Consider the following 16,357-nt stretch of genomic DNA (forward strand, 5'->3'; position numbering starts at 1 on the left):
GCTGCCTTAAATGCCCTCTTTGCCCCTACATCCAACGTTTTTGTCTAATCACTCCCATTGCTTGATCACTTGCAATGAATCTGACCACGCAAAATTTATGAAGTCTCATGTCTTTCCTGTCCACAAAACATCATGGTACCCTACAATACTCACAGTAAACACAAGGCTGAAAATGCGTTCTATCTAGAGTCATGCTGTACACAGTACACAGATTTCTGGACTTATTATATACTCTTTCCATATCTTTGCATAGTGGGCTGCAAATGTATGTAATTGCATATTATTCACTGAAATAATATCACTTTCTTTATGTTCCATCATTGTGTAGGTGTATAGTTAACTCTAGTAAACATGATGTTGAGCAAATAGTGCCTGAATGAATAGTGAAATGGTATTTTTTTAACTACTGTGACTAATAAAATTTGCAATAGTTAAACATTATTTACGTTTGTTTGTTCAAATTTACATTAATTAAATTGAGCGTTTTGACAAGGGCTGTAATGGGAACCAAAAATCGCCCTTGCAAAAATGTTCAAATCAGCCCTCGCTCCCTTCCTCTTCTCATCTTCTCATCTTTTCCTCCTTCCGCTCCCTCTACCTTCTATCTCTCCTGAAGCACCCACTGTGCATACAGGAGTTCACCTAGGGGAGCTGAAGAAAGTAGCACAGACATCAACAGTGGACCTCTGCCTGAAAACACAGCCTCCAATGGCTCCAGCCTACCAAGGAAAAGGCGTATGGTCTTGACTTAGTTGTGTGTGTTTGAGATTATTAAAGAAGTGGATGTAATATCAGCAGTTTTGTTTAATCCTTAAATCATTTTGGTATGTTATCAACCAAAACAGCTGGAATTTCATTAGTAACGTTTTTGGAGTACAGCACGTTACATTTTTCAGACACTCACTGACTGGGACTTAATTTTTTTTGCTTTTTTGCACACTCCCATGCCTCAGCAAAGCCTTGAACAAGGTTAAAGTGTTTTTTTCTACAAAATAGTATGGAAATTTAACTTCTTTTAGAGTAGCCTTAGGATGGGGATTTGGGGGGCTGTGAGCAAAAGGAGGTCTGGCCCCGGGCAGTTTGGGAGGGTGGAGCAGGCCTTCGAGCCAGTCATTTTACAAATGCTTGGGCCCTCTATGGGTAGCCCAATAGTAGCTCAATTTATAAGGTCCTGATAGTGGGGCTCCCAGCCACTATATTGGGTTTGGTGATCTGGTGGCTGGGAGCAGAGAGTAGCCGTTTAGGAAATGTTCCCCTCCCTCCCGTCCCAAAAGTGTAATTGGATGTTGTGGGGTTTGTTGCTGTAGGCAAGGATTTCTCTGTGCTAGCTTTTTTTGGGACAGGTGTGCAAGGGTTTTTTAGGTGTACTGTCTCATGGAACAGGTGTGTGCCGGGGTTTGAAAAGTTGGCTAGCATTGGCAGAAGTTTTTGATTAGTACTAGAAGTTGGGAACATGTGCTGGGAAAGGGTAGGCTGGTAATTTAAGGTTCAGTTGTAGACGTTTTGTTATTTACAGTTTTAGAAAGGCAGGTGTATGATGTTGGTTTAATAGAAGTGCATGTTCTGAACTGCAATACATTGTAATGTTATTAATATGGTAATGGCAGGGTGGGGGCATGTTCAGGGGATCGTAGGGGCAGGGGGCAGATATTGGAGGTTTTGTAAGCTAGTTGCCAGGTATGGTATTGTAATGGGCACCTGTTTCAATAAAGCAGCCTTTTTCACACATAAAATGATCTCAGGCTGGTCTGCCCCCTCCTCTCCCAATGTGTAGTTTATGTGTATGTCAAGTTTTGTGAACTTTGATGGAATACTTCTGAGAAATATGTGCTGTAAATTGCTTTTTGATGGATCTGAAGATGAAATAGTGTTCAAAAGCAAACTTTTAAAACATTTATAAAGTAGGAGGTTATCAGAAAACTTTATATAGCCAAGCACACATGCATCCCTGTGGACTAATTGTAACTTGAATTAACATTGGTCAAAGATTTCACAGTACATAGCCAAAAAGTGATTTTGAATTTGCTATGAAATATTGCTTAGCTATAATGACGTTCATTTTTTATTTATATGTCTGTATATCAATTATAAAACAGAGTGGTTTGCAAATATCCTCAGACATACATTACATATAATTTATTACACATGTTTCTGTTATATTTTAACAGGACATTGCACACTGTAAGCAATTCCTTATAACACTGTTGTGCATTGAAGCATTTAATCCTAATTTCTAGGGAAAGTAATTTGTTCGTATGACTTAACTCATATGAAACATGCCTTTTAAAAGTGAATGTTCATGGTGAGAATGGATAAGGCAATGACTTTGAATTTCCTTCATTAGGGTTTAGTAAATTTTCAGGTCGAGAAAGTATTTTGGTCAGGCTGTATTTTCATGGAAAGTCTGCTCTTTTGTTACCAGAATGTCTGCATTACTTGGTCATTGAAAACCAAGGAGGAAGAAGGTAGGCAAGAGTTTGTGCCAAGATATTACAAATTATTGAGATGATAAAGGGCCTGTGTGGCACCAGAGTTGGCGCCTGTTTGTCAGAATATTAAATGTCAATTAAATCTGAAATTATGCAGACAGTCCACGTGAATAGTATGATTATTGGTGTAGTACACACACAGGCCCTCATTATGAGTGGCTGTTTAATCTAGTTGGACCGGTATCAGCAGGTATTGGCCCCATCAGAAGTTTGAGAGCCCGGAGAGACCCCAGTTCAGTGCACTTTGACTTGAAGTTTCAGCAGTCGAAATCTCCAAGCAAATGTCTGGGGAAAATTAAGAATTAATGAGAAAATCAGGATCAACCATAAATACTGATTTCCTTGTCATTTCTCACATCTTAGTGTACACTAATGATCCAGCTCTCAGTTGGATTGATTTTTCCCACACCCAAAGTTTCCAGTACCTCTAGAATTGACAACCTAAGGGGTGGATAAATACTATCTCATTTTACCAGGTCAATCCTATTAAGAGCCATGGTGTAGCCACAGAAGAACATTAAGGATGAAGTCATTTGAAAACTCACTGAAGGCAAACCAGAGGGAGGTCACAGGATTTTTTTCTAGGATGGCTAATAAAATATTTTGATGCTTCCGAACGAAGTCTTCAGCAACAACATGGGAATCAAATTTTGATAATTCACCACTTTGAAGAAATAGCGTTAAAAAGCAGAACTCTATTTTCACCGTTCTTATAGCATAACGATGGGAAGCATCCAATAGCCCTGCCTTCCCTCACTTCCCATGGGGGATCATGTTTGTAAGCGAAGAAGTGGAAGGGGGAATGCTGATCTCCCACCTCAGTCTCCATAAAATCAAATGGAATTATTGTATTTCAGATGGTGACCTGTTCTCTTGCCCCTCTTTCCTCACATCCCTCCAGTATCCACGTGCCCGAGGGATGTTTTGGAATGGCAGTTGATTCTATAGCCCAATGATCTGCCATCTCCTCTGCATCCTGCAAGTACAGAGATGTAAGGGATGGTAAACTTAGGCTTTGCTCTACAGCAGCTCTCTGTGACATAGCAGCTGCTGAACTTGGTGCCTATACCTGGGCCTGCTCTCAATGCTAGACCAGGAACAGTGGAGTTCAGGGGCATGAAGTGGATATGAAGGCGGTGTAGCACTGCAGGATGCCAAGTAATTATAGAAAATATATGGGAGAAGAAAGGAAGGGGGATTACTCTGGGAGCTGTAGGGGGTGGTCAAATACGAGTTGGTTTCAAATATAAGTAGTGGTTATGGAGGGAGAACATCCATAGGGAGATATGGCTGGTGGCAAGTCAGCAGGGGCTGTATTACACAAAGAGTCCTGGGGGCTTAATGGCCATGCTTGCATGCTTTGTGTGTCCAAAAGGCACTTTGGTGTTACAGAAGGGGCAGCACACGCTTGTGTGGTCCCTTCTGTAATTTTGATAGCACTGGCACATGCGTAGCACCAACGCCATCTCAAGACGGCATTCCTTCATTTGCATGTGTGAGTGGCCTCATGTAAATGAGAGAATCTCTTCGCCTCTGTGCCTGAGTCATATTATGGACATAGGCTCAAAGGCAAAAAAGCCACCAGAAGGTGCAATGAGAGTTCACCACAAAAATGTGATGTTATTGTAAATGTTAGTACATCCTCTAAGTAAATCCCTCTGGAGGATAAGGTCCCATGAACCCCCCTGACATCCCCATGCCAGAGGTTGCAGTCACTCACTGCACCCACCTGCAGAGGTATCTCTGTCTCCTCTCTAAGCGGGTGCTGCCTTCACAGTGAAATATGGAGCAGCCGAATATACTGCTGCCAGGGCAGCCTTGAGTTCACAGCTGCCCTGTCGGCATCTCATTCAGTGTAATTCAGCTCACTGTTTATGTTTGCACCCACTGCACCTGTTAAAAGGTGTGCAATGGGCAAACACGAACAGTGCGCCTGATACATAATATGGGCCCTGATATATTTATTGAGGTATGGAACTACTAAATCATGTGGGTGAAGGTGGCAAAAGACCCATTAGCTTTTTTATAAATGTACTGTGGTGATTTACAGGTAGGGCTTGCTAGGGTAATAGTAATGGTATCCAGAGGAAACAAGGTTATATAAGAGGATGCTTTTTGACAGAGTAACTCATGATTCATATCAACCTCCACAGCAACTCAATAAGATAAATATAATTTTTGGACCCAGCCCTCTCTGCAGGTTCACACCCAAAGCTTTTTGCCTTCATCCCTATTGTTTTCAGAACTCGTTTTGTTGGTTTTAGGACTCTGTACAAATTACCACTGCTAACCAGTGCTAAAGTACATGTGCGTTTTCTCCTTTAAAAATGGTGAAATTGATTTACTCCCAATTGGCACATTTAATTTACTCATAACTCTCTAGTCAAGTGGTACAACATTTACCCAGGGCCTTTAAATAAAATGATACTAGTGGGCCTAAAACACTCATTGTGCCACTACCTTAAGTAGCCCTTTAAACATATCTCGGGCCTGCCATTGCTGCCTGTGTGTGGAGTTGTAAGCTACCATTTAATTTAGACCTCGTAAAATAAACAACTTCTTGCAAGGCCTAAACATTCCTTTTTCAAACATATGTCACTACTAGGGTAGAACCTAAACAGCCCATAGGGCAGGGTATATTGTATTTAAAAAGTTAATGCATGGACTCTTACATATCTTGATAGTGAAAAACTCTCAAATTCATTTTTTCAATAATACAAGGCCTACCTCTCCCATAGGATAACATTGGGTTGCCTTATCAAATGTAATATGTGATAACTTTTGTGTGGGCACAAGGAGAAATCTCATGTTTGGTGTCTGAGGAATTGTGATTATTTAAATTAGTTGTTAATGGTAAAGGCACATTTGAAGTAATAAATGTGAAAATAGCTCTTTTAAAAAATGTATGTTTTCTTGTCCTAACCATTTGGTGCCTGCGGTCTGTGTCCTGGGTCACATACCTAGGTGTAGTTGGCAGTTGGTTTTTGTGTATTCTTCCTAGACGGTACCGCAAATGAGGGTCATAACGTTGGCAGGATAAGCCATTCTGGCTCGATGTGGGACAAAGGTGTCACCTACCACACTTGCACTTCAAATACACCGGCTCAACTGACACACAAAGGACTTCACATTAGCCTGCTTTACCCCCAGACACTCTGGGGCCAAGGCAGGGAGACAAGAAATTCCAGATAACTGCAGAGGAGGAAAATCTCCTGTAGATTGTCCCACTTCAAAGGGAGCACAAGGTAAAGAAATGGGACCCACAGACCCACTCTTCAGTACACTCTTTGACTTGTGGTGTCAACTGAAGAACGACTGCCTTGCTTCCCTGCTACTGGAGGCTTGCTTCGCTATCTAAGTGCACTGGACCTGCCCCTTTTATCCCAGGCTTAAATGACTCCAAGCATCAACTGTCTGACATCCTGTTTGAGCTACATGGACATAACAAGTTCCACAGTCCTTTATGCAAGTGCCCAACTAACCTGCTACAGTGGGCCTGCCTAAACCTTCAAAAGGAACTGCCTGAGCCCTGTTGGCCTCAGCTGGAGTGCGTTCCTGATCCCCAAGTGGTGCCTCTAAGTCATGTACCCTTGATGTGACATCAGTTGAACTCCCTCTAAAAGAAAAGCAGAAATTCTGAAATTTTGATGCTCTTTGTGACTGTGAATGAGCCGGATCGTGCCAAGAACTTGCCAGCCGTGCCTACCACCAACACAGAGCTACATTGAACCTGACTCTTCACACTACAGTGACTGCCATCAATGACCAGCAATGCAAGATCTCCAGCAATGACTGTTCGTGACACACAACAGTATCTTCACGCTACAGCAATAATCATGCCCGACACCTGGCCTGCTCTTTGCACAACAGCAACGACCATTCCCAACTCTCTCCTTGCTCCTTGTTGCCTCCTTCACCATGAACTGGACTCTTCACGCTGGCCTTTAGAAGGTAACATTTTCAGCTGGACTAACCAGGTCCCTAAATCTGGTCCATGCTCCATCCTGGATAGCCTGAACTTGTGACATTCACCCAGTCTCATTTGGCCAAATAACCGCAGTGGCACTTTGTGCTTTTAGGTGCTGTATTTACCTTAAGTCTTTGAAAATGCATTTCTGAGGTTCTACTGATTTGATTTTTGCCAGTTTGAGTCATATAATTTATTAAATGTTACTCAATTGTTCTAAATTAGTGTGAGATTTTTCTTGTATTCTGTTTTCACATATTAGACCTGTCAGCCTTGGGGTAATCTTCCCCCAAACTTTGTTCCTATTCACCTTCTCTTTTTGCTGATTCTTTTTGTTGGAGTTAGGACTCTGGGCCTTTTTCCACTGCTGACCAGTGCTAAAGTGCATGTGCTTCTATCCTAAACATGATAACATTCGTTTATCCACAATTAGCAAATTTAATTTACTTGTAAGTCCCTAGTACAGTGCACTGCATGTGCCCAGGGCCTGTAAATTAAATACTACTAGTGGGGCTTCAGTACTGATTGGTCACCCGCACAAGTAGAACTTTAAACATGTCTCAGACCTGCCACTGCAGAGCATGTGTATACAGTTTACACTGCCTTGCCAACTTGGCATTTAAAATCTATTGCCAAGCCCTAAAGTCCCCTTTTATTACAAATAAGCCACCCCTAATGTAGTCCCTAGGGAGCCAATAGGCAGTTTCGTAGCTAGGGATGGGTGATCCACTTCGGGCAGCATTTTTTTGGGGCTGTAGCGAGTGCAAGGTAAGTTTTCTCTCCCATGTTATTGTCTGTCACCTTCACCTCCACCAGCCGTCTCTGGGTGGCAAACACTTAGATCGGCCCAGGCAGCAAAATCTTCAACATAAGTACTGTCGCCTACGCTGACGACACTCAGCTTGTTCTGACTCTTGACAAGAATCATTCCAACGCAGAGCAAGTACTTAAAGACTATCTGTCAGCAACCTTCAAATGGATGTCTCTCAACCATCTGAAATGTAATTCATCTAAGACTGAGATCATTCCTTTTGGTCCCAACAACTCCTTCTCCCCTCAAGATTGGTGGCCCGATAAAGCTGAACCCCCCCCCCTAACATTGTAATGCTGCCCGAAACCTGGGCATAAAGTTTAACAATACCCTCACATTCAATCAGCAGGCCAAAGAAGTAGCAGGAACATGCTTCGGCATCATTAGAAGCCTCAGAAAATTATTTGATTTCCTCCCTCTGAGTGCCAGACGTACGGTAGCTGTAGCCCTTATAACATCAAGGTTGGACTATTGCAACAGCCTCTATGCAGGACTAAACAAATCTGCCCTGCATAAGCTCCAAATGGTCCAACACGCAGCTGCCAGACTGGTCCTCAGACTGCCTAGGAAATCTTCAGCTTCCACAGCCCTGAACACACTACATTGGCTTCCAATACATAAGCGCATCCTGTTTAAGGTTCTCACCATCACCTACAGAGCCTTTTACCATCATGGCCCACTTTACCTGCGCAAATACTTTAGACAATACCAACCCTCACAATCACTTAGGTCTTCCACTGCTAACCTGCTGCACGTCCCCAGGTTCAAAATGAAAACCAGAGGAGGTAAATCCATTGCAGTCACTAGAGCGAAAGCCTGGAACAAGGCATCCCCATGTCTGCGTCAATCCACTACCGAACTAAAATTTAGAAAGCTTTTAAAAACTTGGATTTTCTCCCTGCCCAACTCCGAATGCATGAGGCTCCTAGGATATGCTGCGTAGCCAGGTAGCCTCCTACCTCTCATACTGCCTTTCTGCCTTTATGGAATTCAAAGCGCCAAGATACTCCTTGGAGTGGTAGTGCGCTATACAAGTGCTGTCTCAAATCACATCACACTGCCAGTAGGGCAGGGTGCTGTGTAACTAAAAGGTAGGATATGCACTTTTAAGTTTTGAATGTCCTAGTAGTGTAAAACACACACATTTGTTTTTCATTACTGTAAGGCCTACTCGTTTCATAGGTTAACATTGGCAATTCCTTATACACGTTTAAGCTGTAATTCCTGATTGAAAAGGAGTAGCTCTGTCCTGTTTCATTTCATTAGCCGCAAGATTTGATTTATTTCTACTATTTTAGAAATGCCACTTATAGAAAGTTGAAAGGCAAAATAACAGCTGGGTTGCACTCCTAGCAAACGCAAATATAATGTAGTGTAAACTGGAGAAACAGAATAGTTTTCTAAAGTGTGCACCCTCTGAGGAGGCCTCGCCCGGCCACCCAATTCAAAGTGAAAGAGAAAACTAGGACATCAGTCCTAGTTTTCTCTTTCACTTATAGAAAGTTGGCATTTCTCTTCTCTTTAACTCTGTGTGCCTGCAGCCTGTCTCCAATAAAAGTCTGGGTGGGTGACAACTTGACTTTGTGCATTCCCTCTAGAAAGCCACACACAAAGGAAGGTTAGTTGTGTCTGAGTGCCCATCTGCATCTTGATGGCTCACCCTGGGCAGGAGAGGAGGGATGCACTGACACACCTCAATTGGCAGTGTTCTGTCCCTACACAAAGGGCTGATTACACCCTGTAGGGATTCTATAGCAAGAACTTGGAGGGAAGGACCTCTGTGTACTTTAAAGACCCCTCTTTGAAGTCACCCCCACTTCAAAGGCACAATTGGGCATATGTACTGGGTCTTTGACTACGCCAAAGCAGACTTTTCAAAACCTGTAAAGAAACTCTGTCAGAAAGAAAGACTGCTGTGCTGCTCTCAGGTGGACTGCTGCTCTGGAAGAGCGGTTTCTGGCTTGCTGCCCTCTGACTCTACTGAGGAAGAACTGGACTCTGTTTGAACCCAGAGTGATCTTCAAGGGCTTGTTGGCTTGCCTCCTGTTTTTGAGACTCAGGGATATCAAAGTCGCACTACCTCCTCCTGTGCCTGGTCCAGTGGACGTGGACTTAGGTGCTTGCTCCAGTCGAACCGAAGCATTTCCTGACTGGAAAGCAGCACTGATGTATTGTCGCTGTTGTGGGTGCAGAATCAGTACATCGCACTGAGAACTGCTGCATCGCTTCTGGAACCACCGCTTTGGAACCAATTGATCGCCACCACTGTGTGATATAATTGATGCATCCTCCTCCAGCATGAAGTTACCTGGTGCATCTCCTTTGGAACCACCACAATCGGAACTGATGTTTCGCTCAACGAAACTGACACTTCGCCACAGTTGCATTGAGAGCTCCTGTCAAACACCCCATGGGATCATCGACGCCTCTTGTGCAGTGACAAGGATTAAGGTATTTTGCTCAGCAGGCCCTGCATGGGTCCATTAGCCAGCCTGCGCTCCAACGCGGGCAGCTTGAACTCTTGATTTTGTCCCAGTCCAGCACGACCAATTAACTCTGTGAGCTCTATTGGCTTCTAAGCACTATTTTTGCATTTTATCTTTATTAATTCATATCTTGACTTCTACTCTTTGAAATGTTATCATTTTGGTCTTGTTTTATTTATAAAATCATAATCAATTTTTCTAAACTGGTATGTAGTATTTTTTACTGTTTTTACTGTGTTACTGTTTGAAGTGTTGCACAAATACTTTACACATTGCCTCTTAAGTTAAGCCTGACAGCTCTGCATCAAGCTACCAGGGGGTGAGCACAGCTTTAATTTATGGTGTGTGTTAGAACTGGGGGTCTCTAGTTGGCAGAGGTAGGTACCACTGTCCAAATAGGGACCCTTGCTTCTAGTCAGGGTAAGGAGGAAACCCTCTGAGATAACCCTTGCTCACCCTCTAGGTAGCTTGGCAGGAGCAGTTAAGGCTAATCAGAAGGCAATGTGTAAAGTATTTGTACCAACCCTCACAGTAACACAGTGAAAACACCACAAACTGACTCCACAACAGTTTAGAAAAATAAAGGTATTTAAACTAAACTACACAAGACCAAAACGACAAAAATCCAACATACACAGTTCAAGAATATGGTTCTTAAGGTTGCGATAAAGTTATTTAGGTTGCGATAAAATAATAAACAGTTGCGTGAAAAGTTCACAGTTGCGGCACGTTTCAGACACAGTACCTTTAGTTGCGACAAAGTTCCAAAAGCAGAAGCTGGTTCGATGGAAAACAAGCGATGCGTTGCTCCTGAGACCCTGGGAGGCGATGCGACAACCCCGCTGCAGCAGCGGGCGTGTTGCACGAATCCGGTCTGTATGGGGAGGAAGGCCACTTGTATGGATTCCGGTGCGTGGGTTCTGTAGAAGGTTTGTTCTCGCAAATGCATGATGCGACGATCTCATAGGGGCTGCGACGATCTCTGGGGCGACGATGCGCGATCCAGCGGCGATCCTCTCTCTCTCGCAGCTCCTTGATCCGATGATCTGCGACGATGTTCGCAGTGACGTGATGCTGTCCACAAGCAAGGGGTGCAGCGTTTTCACCCAGCGACGACAGGCTCTGTAACGACACTCGCAGCGATGATAGTCTTCCCGCACCGGTCTGATGCGTCCCGCAAACGAAGGATGCGACGGCTCTGGCAGCAGCAACAGGCGCTGCAACGATCTCGGCCTTCGTAGCGGCGGGAATTTCCTCACACTGTCGGGGATGCGCTCCGCAGCGAGCGATGCAATCACTTTTCCGTTGCAATCTCAACTCTCAATCTTAGTTTCCAGCTTCCCAGCACAGGTACAACTTCCAGAGGCCCCACAACTGGCTCAAGCACTCTAGGAAGAACTGAACTCTCTCAGCAGAGTTCAGGTAAGCTGGGGGTGAAGTCCTTTTGTTCCTGGGACTTCAGAACAGGGAGCCAGCTCTTCTCAGGCCCTTGGAGATTCCTTCAAGACAGGGGACACAGCACAACAGCAAAGTCCCTCCCCTCTCCTTGGCAGCAAAGCAACAGCAGGTCAGTCCAGCAGAGCAACAGCAGGACAGACTTCCTTCTTCAGATTCAGCTTTCTCCTTGGCAGAGGTTCCTTCTTGATTTCAGGATGATCTAATTTTCTGTTGTCAGGGGTCCTGTACTTATTCCCCTAAAAGTCTTTCTTCTCTTTGTGCAAGTGGGCCCTGAGCCCAGTCTGAACCAGTTCTGGGTGTTTCTTAAGCACTTTGTTTTTCTGGCTTCTCCTTTCCTTTCAGAGTGAGGGGCAGGGTCGTCAGCCACCCAGCATGAGGTGAAGCCAGCATTGTGGAAGGCAGGCACAGCCCTGTTCAGGCCAGGTGCTATCTCCTCCCACCACTCAAGTTGCAAATGCAGTCTTTCAGTCTAGGGCTGACTCAGACAGCCTCCTGGGGAATCCCCAGCCCCTGTCACTCTCAAACCAGACAGTCAATACACAAACAGGCCCAGGCACACAGAAAGGTCAGACAAGAGAACAGCAACTTTCTAAAAATGCTGTTCTCAAACACAGGATTTAAAAACAACCTTTCCCAAAATATGTGTTATTAAATTCTGAGTTCAGGGATACTAGACTCTTATGTCCTATCTTGTTCCTATGGGAAGAAATGCTGGTCGCCAATGTAGCCAGCATCCCCCATGTAAACCTATGGAGCAAGATAGCCTCACAATAGTGAAAAACGAAAATGGCTGTAATTCACTACCAGAGCATGTCACCTGCACCAGTACATGCTCTACCTTTCACATACACTGCACCCTGCCCAGGGGGATACCTTGGGCCTTCTATAGGGGTGACCAATGTGCACAAAAAGGGAAGGGTTAGGCCTGGTCAGTGGGGACACTGACCTGGAGGACATGGCAGTTCACAGACTGCACACAGGCACTGCGGTGGCGGGTCTGAGACACCATTTTGGGGCTACTCATGTGGGTGGCACAATCAGGGCTGCAGGTCCACTAGTAGCATTTGTCATCACCAACCCTGGCACACCCAGTGCACTTTTACTAGGGACTTCTTGGTGATACAAATATGCCAATCATGTATATCCAATCATCATAACAATTTACACAGGGAGTACTTACACTCTGGCACTGATCAGCAGTGGCAGAGTGTCCAAAGCATCTAATCCAGCAAAAACGAAATCCAGCACAGCATCAAAAATACAGGTGGTAGAGGCAAAAATGTAGGGGTAACTACGCCAAAGATGGCAGGTATAACAGTGTGTATCTGACTTGGCTTGACTAGGATTGTGGCACCTACTTGGACAGGGTGCATACCTCTTCCAACTAGAGACCTAATTTCTAACATCACTTTATTACAGCTATGTGCTGCATAAATGCTTTACGTGTTGCCTCTAAATTAAGTTTGGCGTTATTGTGCCAAACTACCAGAGATTAACCCCTTCCCCGCGGATGACAAAGCCAGCTCGTCATGGTCGTTACCTGCGCTGCGCGGATGACGAGCTGGCTTTGTCACGTTACGCGGGATTTTTAAAAATGCCGCGCACAGCGGGAAAAGCCGCCGCGGCGAAGCGGTTAAAGCACATTTAATTTAATGATTTTGTATAGTTCACCCTGACAAGGATTGTGATTGTTGCTTGAGTAGGGTTTCATCCCCTTCAACCAACAACCAAATTTCTCACAATATTATAGTGTTCTCATGTTATTTTATGCCTTGTTCTGCTATATTGTTATGTTATGCCTTGTTTCATTATATCATGTAATACTTGAAGCTCTGTAAATGTAGGTACATTTCCATTTAGTTCTTTTAACACACTGCGGCCACTGGCCTTTCGTACAACCTTATAAACAATATGCAAATCTGGAATAATACAAATATTTCACACAAGGAAGACATGCGTTCAAATTAGACTGAGACTTTTTGATTATGTAGAGAAATATTATGGGGCCCCGCAGAGATGGACCTGAGGAGCCACAGGCTTCCCTGTCAATCATTTTACTAAAAAATGATGAGCAAGTCACATGGGTAGTCTTCTCTGCTAGACAATCAGTCCAAGTTTGCTTTAATATGACAAGAAAGAGAAAGAAAAGTCTCTGTGTGATTGGGTAAGTTAGACAGGTGGGGGACTTCAAGCTGTTTATAGCTTCTGGGCCATTGTTTCTACCCCAGTTTGTCTCTTGCAAGACATTAAAGTACCCGTTTTAAGCATGGAGTTTACATTTTAAAGACGTTGGGCCTATTTTAAGAATAATCTACAGTTACAGCAATCACACTCTGATAGGCGGCAGTCTAAGTTATGGCTCCATTGACGGATATCCAGCCTCTTTGCATTCTTTAAGTCTTTCCTCTAAACTTAAATGTGGCCTGCTCTATTCTTAAGTCAGGCCACCTTTATGTCAAAAGGCCTCCTTTGGTTCTGTCTTTGTAATTTTTTGAACATTTGTGTTTATCTGATTCCTCTTGTCCTCAGCCAGGGTGCCTGTTCTATTAATGATTAGATGTATTTCCAGCTTTTGCTTTACCAAATGACCCTCGGATTTAACTTGAAATGCAGGTGGCTTTGAGCATTTTCTTTCTTGAATGGACATAGTACATAGGTTGTTCTGCCTTCCTGAGTACCACATGTGGCTATTTTAGTTGGATCTATTTGGATAATGCTAGATTGGGTGCCTGTCCTGGTCTAATTATCATGTGTTGAAATCAGATGATCTGTGTTGGATGTGCTATTTGCAACTTGTGATTGATTGTCTTGATTTAGACTTAGAATTAAAGGCTGTATTGAATGTCTGTATGGTTTACTTCTCCTCAGTTGCCTCCAAAATTCTTGTCAGCTCTACCCTCTCTTTTTGGAGAGTCCAAATATAAAGACTTCAAGGTCCTCTAGCCTCTAATTCCTTACCTCTAATGGTATCGACCAGAGTCTCCTCTCCAGTGGGGAAACTCTTGTTGAGTTCTCACTAGTTAAATGTCTTCATTTTTGTTCCCACTGGGACTACAGGAGGAGTTGTATGTGAGAGGGACTGACCGAGAACTATCAGGACTGGCTAACAGTTCCTTTACTCCTGCCTGCTCGCCGAAGTTTGAGATGTGAGAGGTTCCTCTTGTTAACCGTGGGATTGTCTCCTTGGTGCCAGGTTGTTTGCTCCTAGCTGCTGGCAGAACGTGGAAGGTGGAGGTCCTCTTGACATGTGGGAGGTTTTGAGTGTTGACCTTGATATTGTCTCCTTGGGGCCAGGTTTCTTTCTGCTTCCGCTCAGCTTGGTCATTTCTAAGCGTGCATGTATCGCCTATGATCACAGCTCATTTGGGGCAGCTGAATCTTCCAACTGCTGTTGTTCCAGCCTTCTCCTTTGGCACTCACACCTGTACAGGGCTGGTGGACCAATCAACGGGACACTGGTGCTGTGTTATTGATGTTCAACTAAAGGTCCCTACACCGTTGTGCTCACCCTCCTCTGTCTCACCAGGGCTTGCATTGAACGAACTAGTAATAATGTCGTTTGCATATTCTGCACTAGATTTCTTGATATATATATTTGGTATCAGGCTTTTCAGTGGACCGGGGCAGTCAATACCAGTAGTCTTGTATCGTTTGAATGCTCAATGCGTGACAGTGTCTTGCCAGATGTGGTAGCCGCTGAAGACGAACTAAAAAATCAGTAAATACGCTTTTCGTCTGACCTGCTGACATTTGTTTGAGTACACATAAACAAAAAGATGAACCGCAGTTCAACAAGCCTCGTTATTGCTCATTGTCTTGCTGAGATCTCTCTGGGTGCTGCAGCCGGTGCCTCGCCCCCAGTGCCACTGCCAACCCCGTGTTCCTTCCAACGCCTCCGTGTGCACGACTAGTGTGGCGTGGGTGACACTTCCGCCTCCCTGTTCGTGGAAATAGCTCGCATCCAAAGAGGTAGCGGGGCTTGCGGTGCGCAAGTAGAGCGCGCGCGAGCCATTTATTGGATTAAGGCTCTGTCTTTGAAGTTATCCAATTTAATCGGTTTGAGGAGGGGTCCCTGAGCGCACCTCATCTGGCTCCTGGCGAATATGTCCCTATCCTGCGCGGACCACTTCTCTGAGAGAGTCATCCCAGGAGTGGGCTGGGGGCGCAAGTGATCACATCCTGCTCCGGAGCTACCTGACGTGAATACTGAGCAGTCTCGGCACACTTGAGGCAGCGCGGGCACAGGCGAGGCAAGAAGGTGCGCGCTGAGGGGCTGCCGCTTCCGTATCGACATGGATTTAAAGGACCAAGGCGCGCAGATGCAGCCGCTGCTGAATCCGGTAAGAGCATCACAAGGCGTGAGTGTGCTGTGCGCGTGTCGTGGCCATGCGGGCTGCAGGAAGAGAGGTGATGCCGCTGTAGCAGCCATTCCTCTGTCTGTCCGTGTTACGTGCATTCTTACAAAACGTGCACGGTGGCTACAGGGATGGGGACGGATATGCGTGCGTGCTGTCTAATAATACACGAATATAAAATAATAGAAGGAAAACGCAGCCGCAATGACGATGCGTGCCTGTGACAAAGGAGGCTCTGAACGCGCCTCACATGCCTGCTCGGATGCGGCGTGACATTGAATCTGGAGGGGAGAGGATGGGGCCGGCGGAGTGCAGTGCCCACGGCAGTGTGGTGGCAGGGAGGCTGCCTCGCGCTCTGTCCGGGTGACTCTCACGATGCGAGGCGCTGCTGCTATTGGTGCGCACTGCGGATAAGCGATTTTTTTTCCTTCCTCCAGACGTCTTTCTGTGTCAGGGATGCTCTTTCGGCACCTGACTTTGGCTGTCAGTGGGCAGGCTTGGGGGAGGGGGTGGTCCCCCCCAAACCTTTCATTTACAGCTGAAAGGCTGATGCACCCACCCACCTCTACAGTCTCCTCTATGCTAGGATAAGTGCAGCTATTTAGGGGGGCAAGGCTTCGAGCGCTGTTCTTTGTCTCTGTGACGTCCCGAAGGGGCGTCTCTTTTCCAAGTATTACTGTGCGCGCTACCGACCTACGACAATGATTGCGAATTACCGCCTATATTGCTGCTTTCCCTGCTGATCGACATTAAGGAGTGTGTGTGGGGCTGACACTATTTCTAGTTTTCTC

General features: G+C 45.1%; 1 protein-coding gene across 4 annotated transcripts in view; it reads left to right on the plus strand.

Annotated features, from left to right (window-relative positions):
* SLC4A10 (solute carrier family 4 member 10) overlaps positions 1–16,357 on the plus strand; it is a 1,035,540-nt gene that overhangs the window by 102,461 nt on the left and 916,722 nt on the right. Inside the window, exon 1 of one of the 4 annotated variants that reach the window (XM_086956617.1) lies at positions 15,210–15,551. The exons of 1 other annotated variant lie outside the window; for it this stretch is intronic. In XM_086956617.1, the coding sequence (XP_086812743.1) occupies positions 15,504–15,551 (48 nt within the window). In that variant the 5' untranslated portion in view covers positions 15,210–15,503. Of the gene's footprint in view, positions 1–15,209; positions 15,552–16,357 lie in introns of those variants that run through there. 2 more of the 4 variants (XM_086956615.1, XM_086956612.1) reach the window with 2 other exon arrangements.

This window comes from Lissotriton vulgaris, chromosome 2_1 (genome assembly GCF_964263255.1).
Source record: "Lissotriton vulgaris chromosome 2_1, aLisVul1.2, whole genome shotgun sequence".
In the NCBI taxonomy this organism is placed as follows: domain Eukaryota; kingdom Metazoa; phylum Chordata; class Amphibia; order Caudata; family Salamandridae; genus Lissotriton; species Lissotriton vulgaris.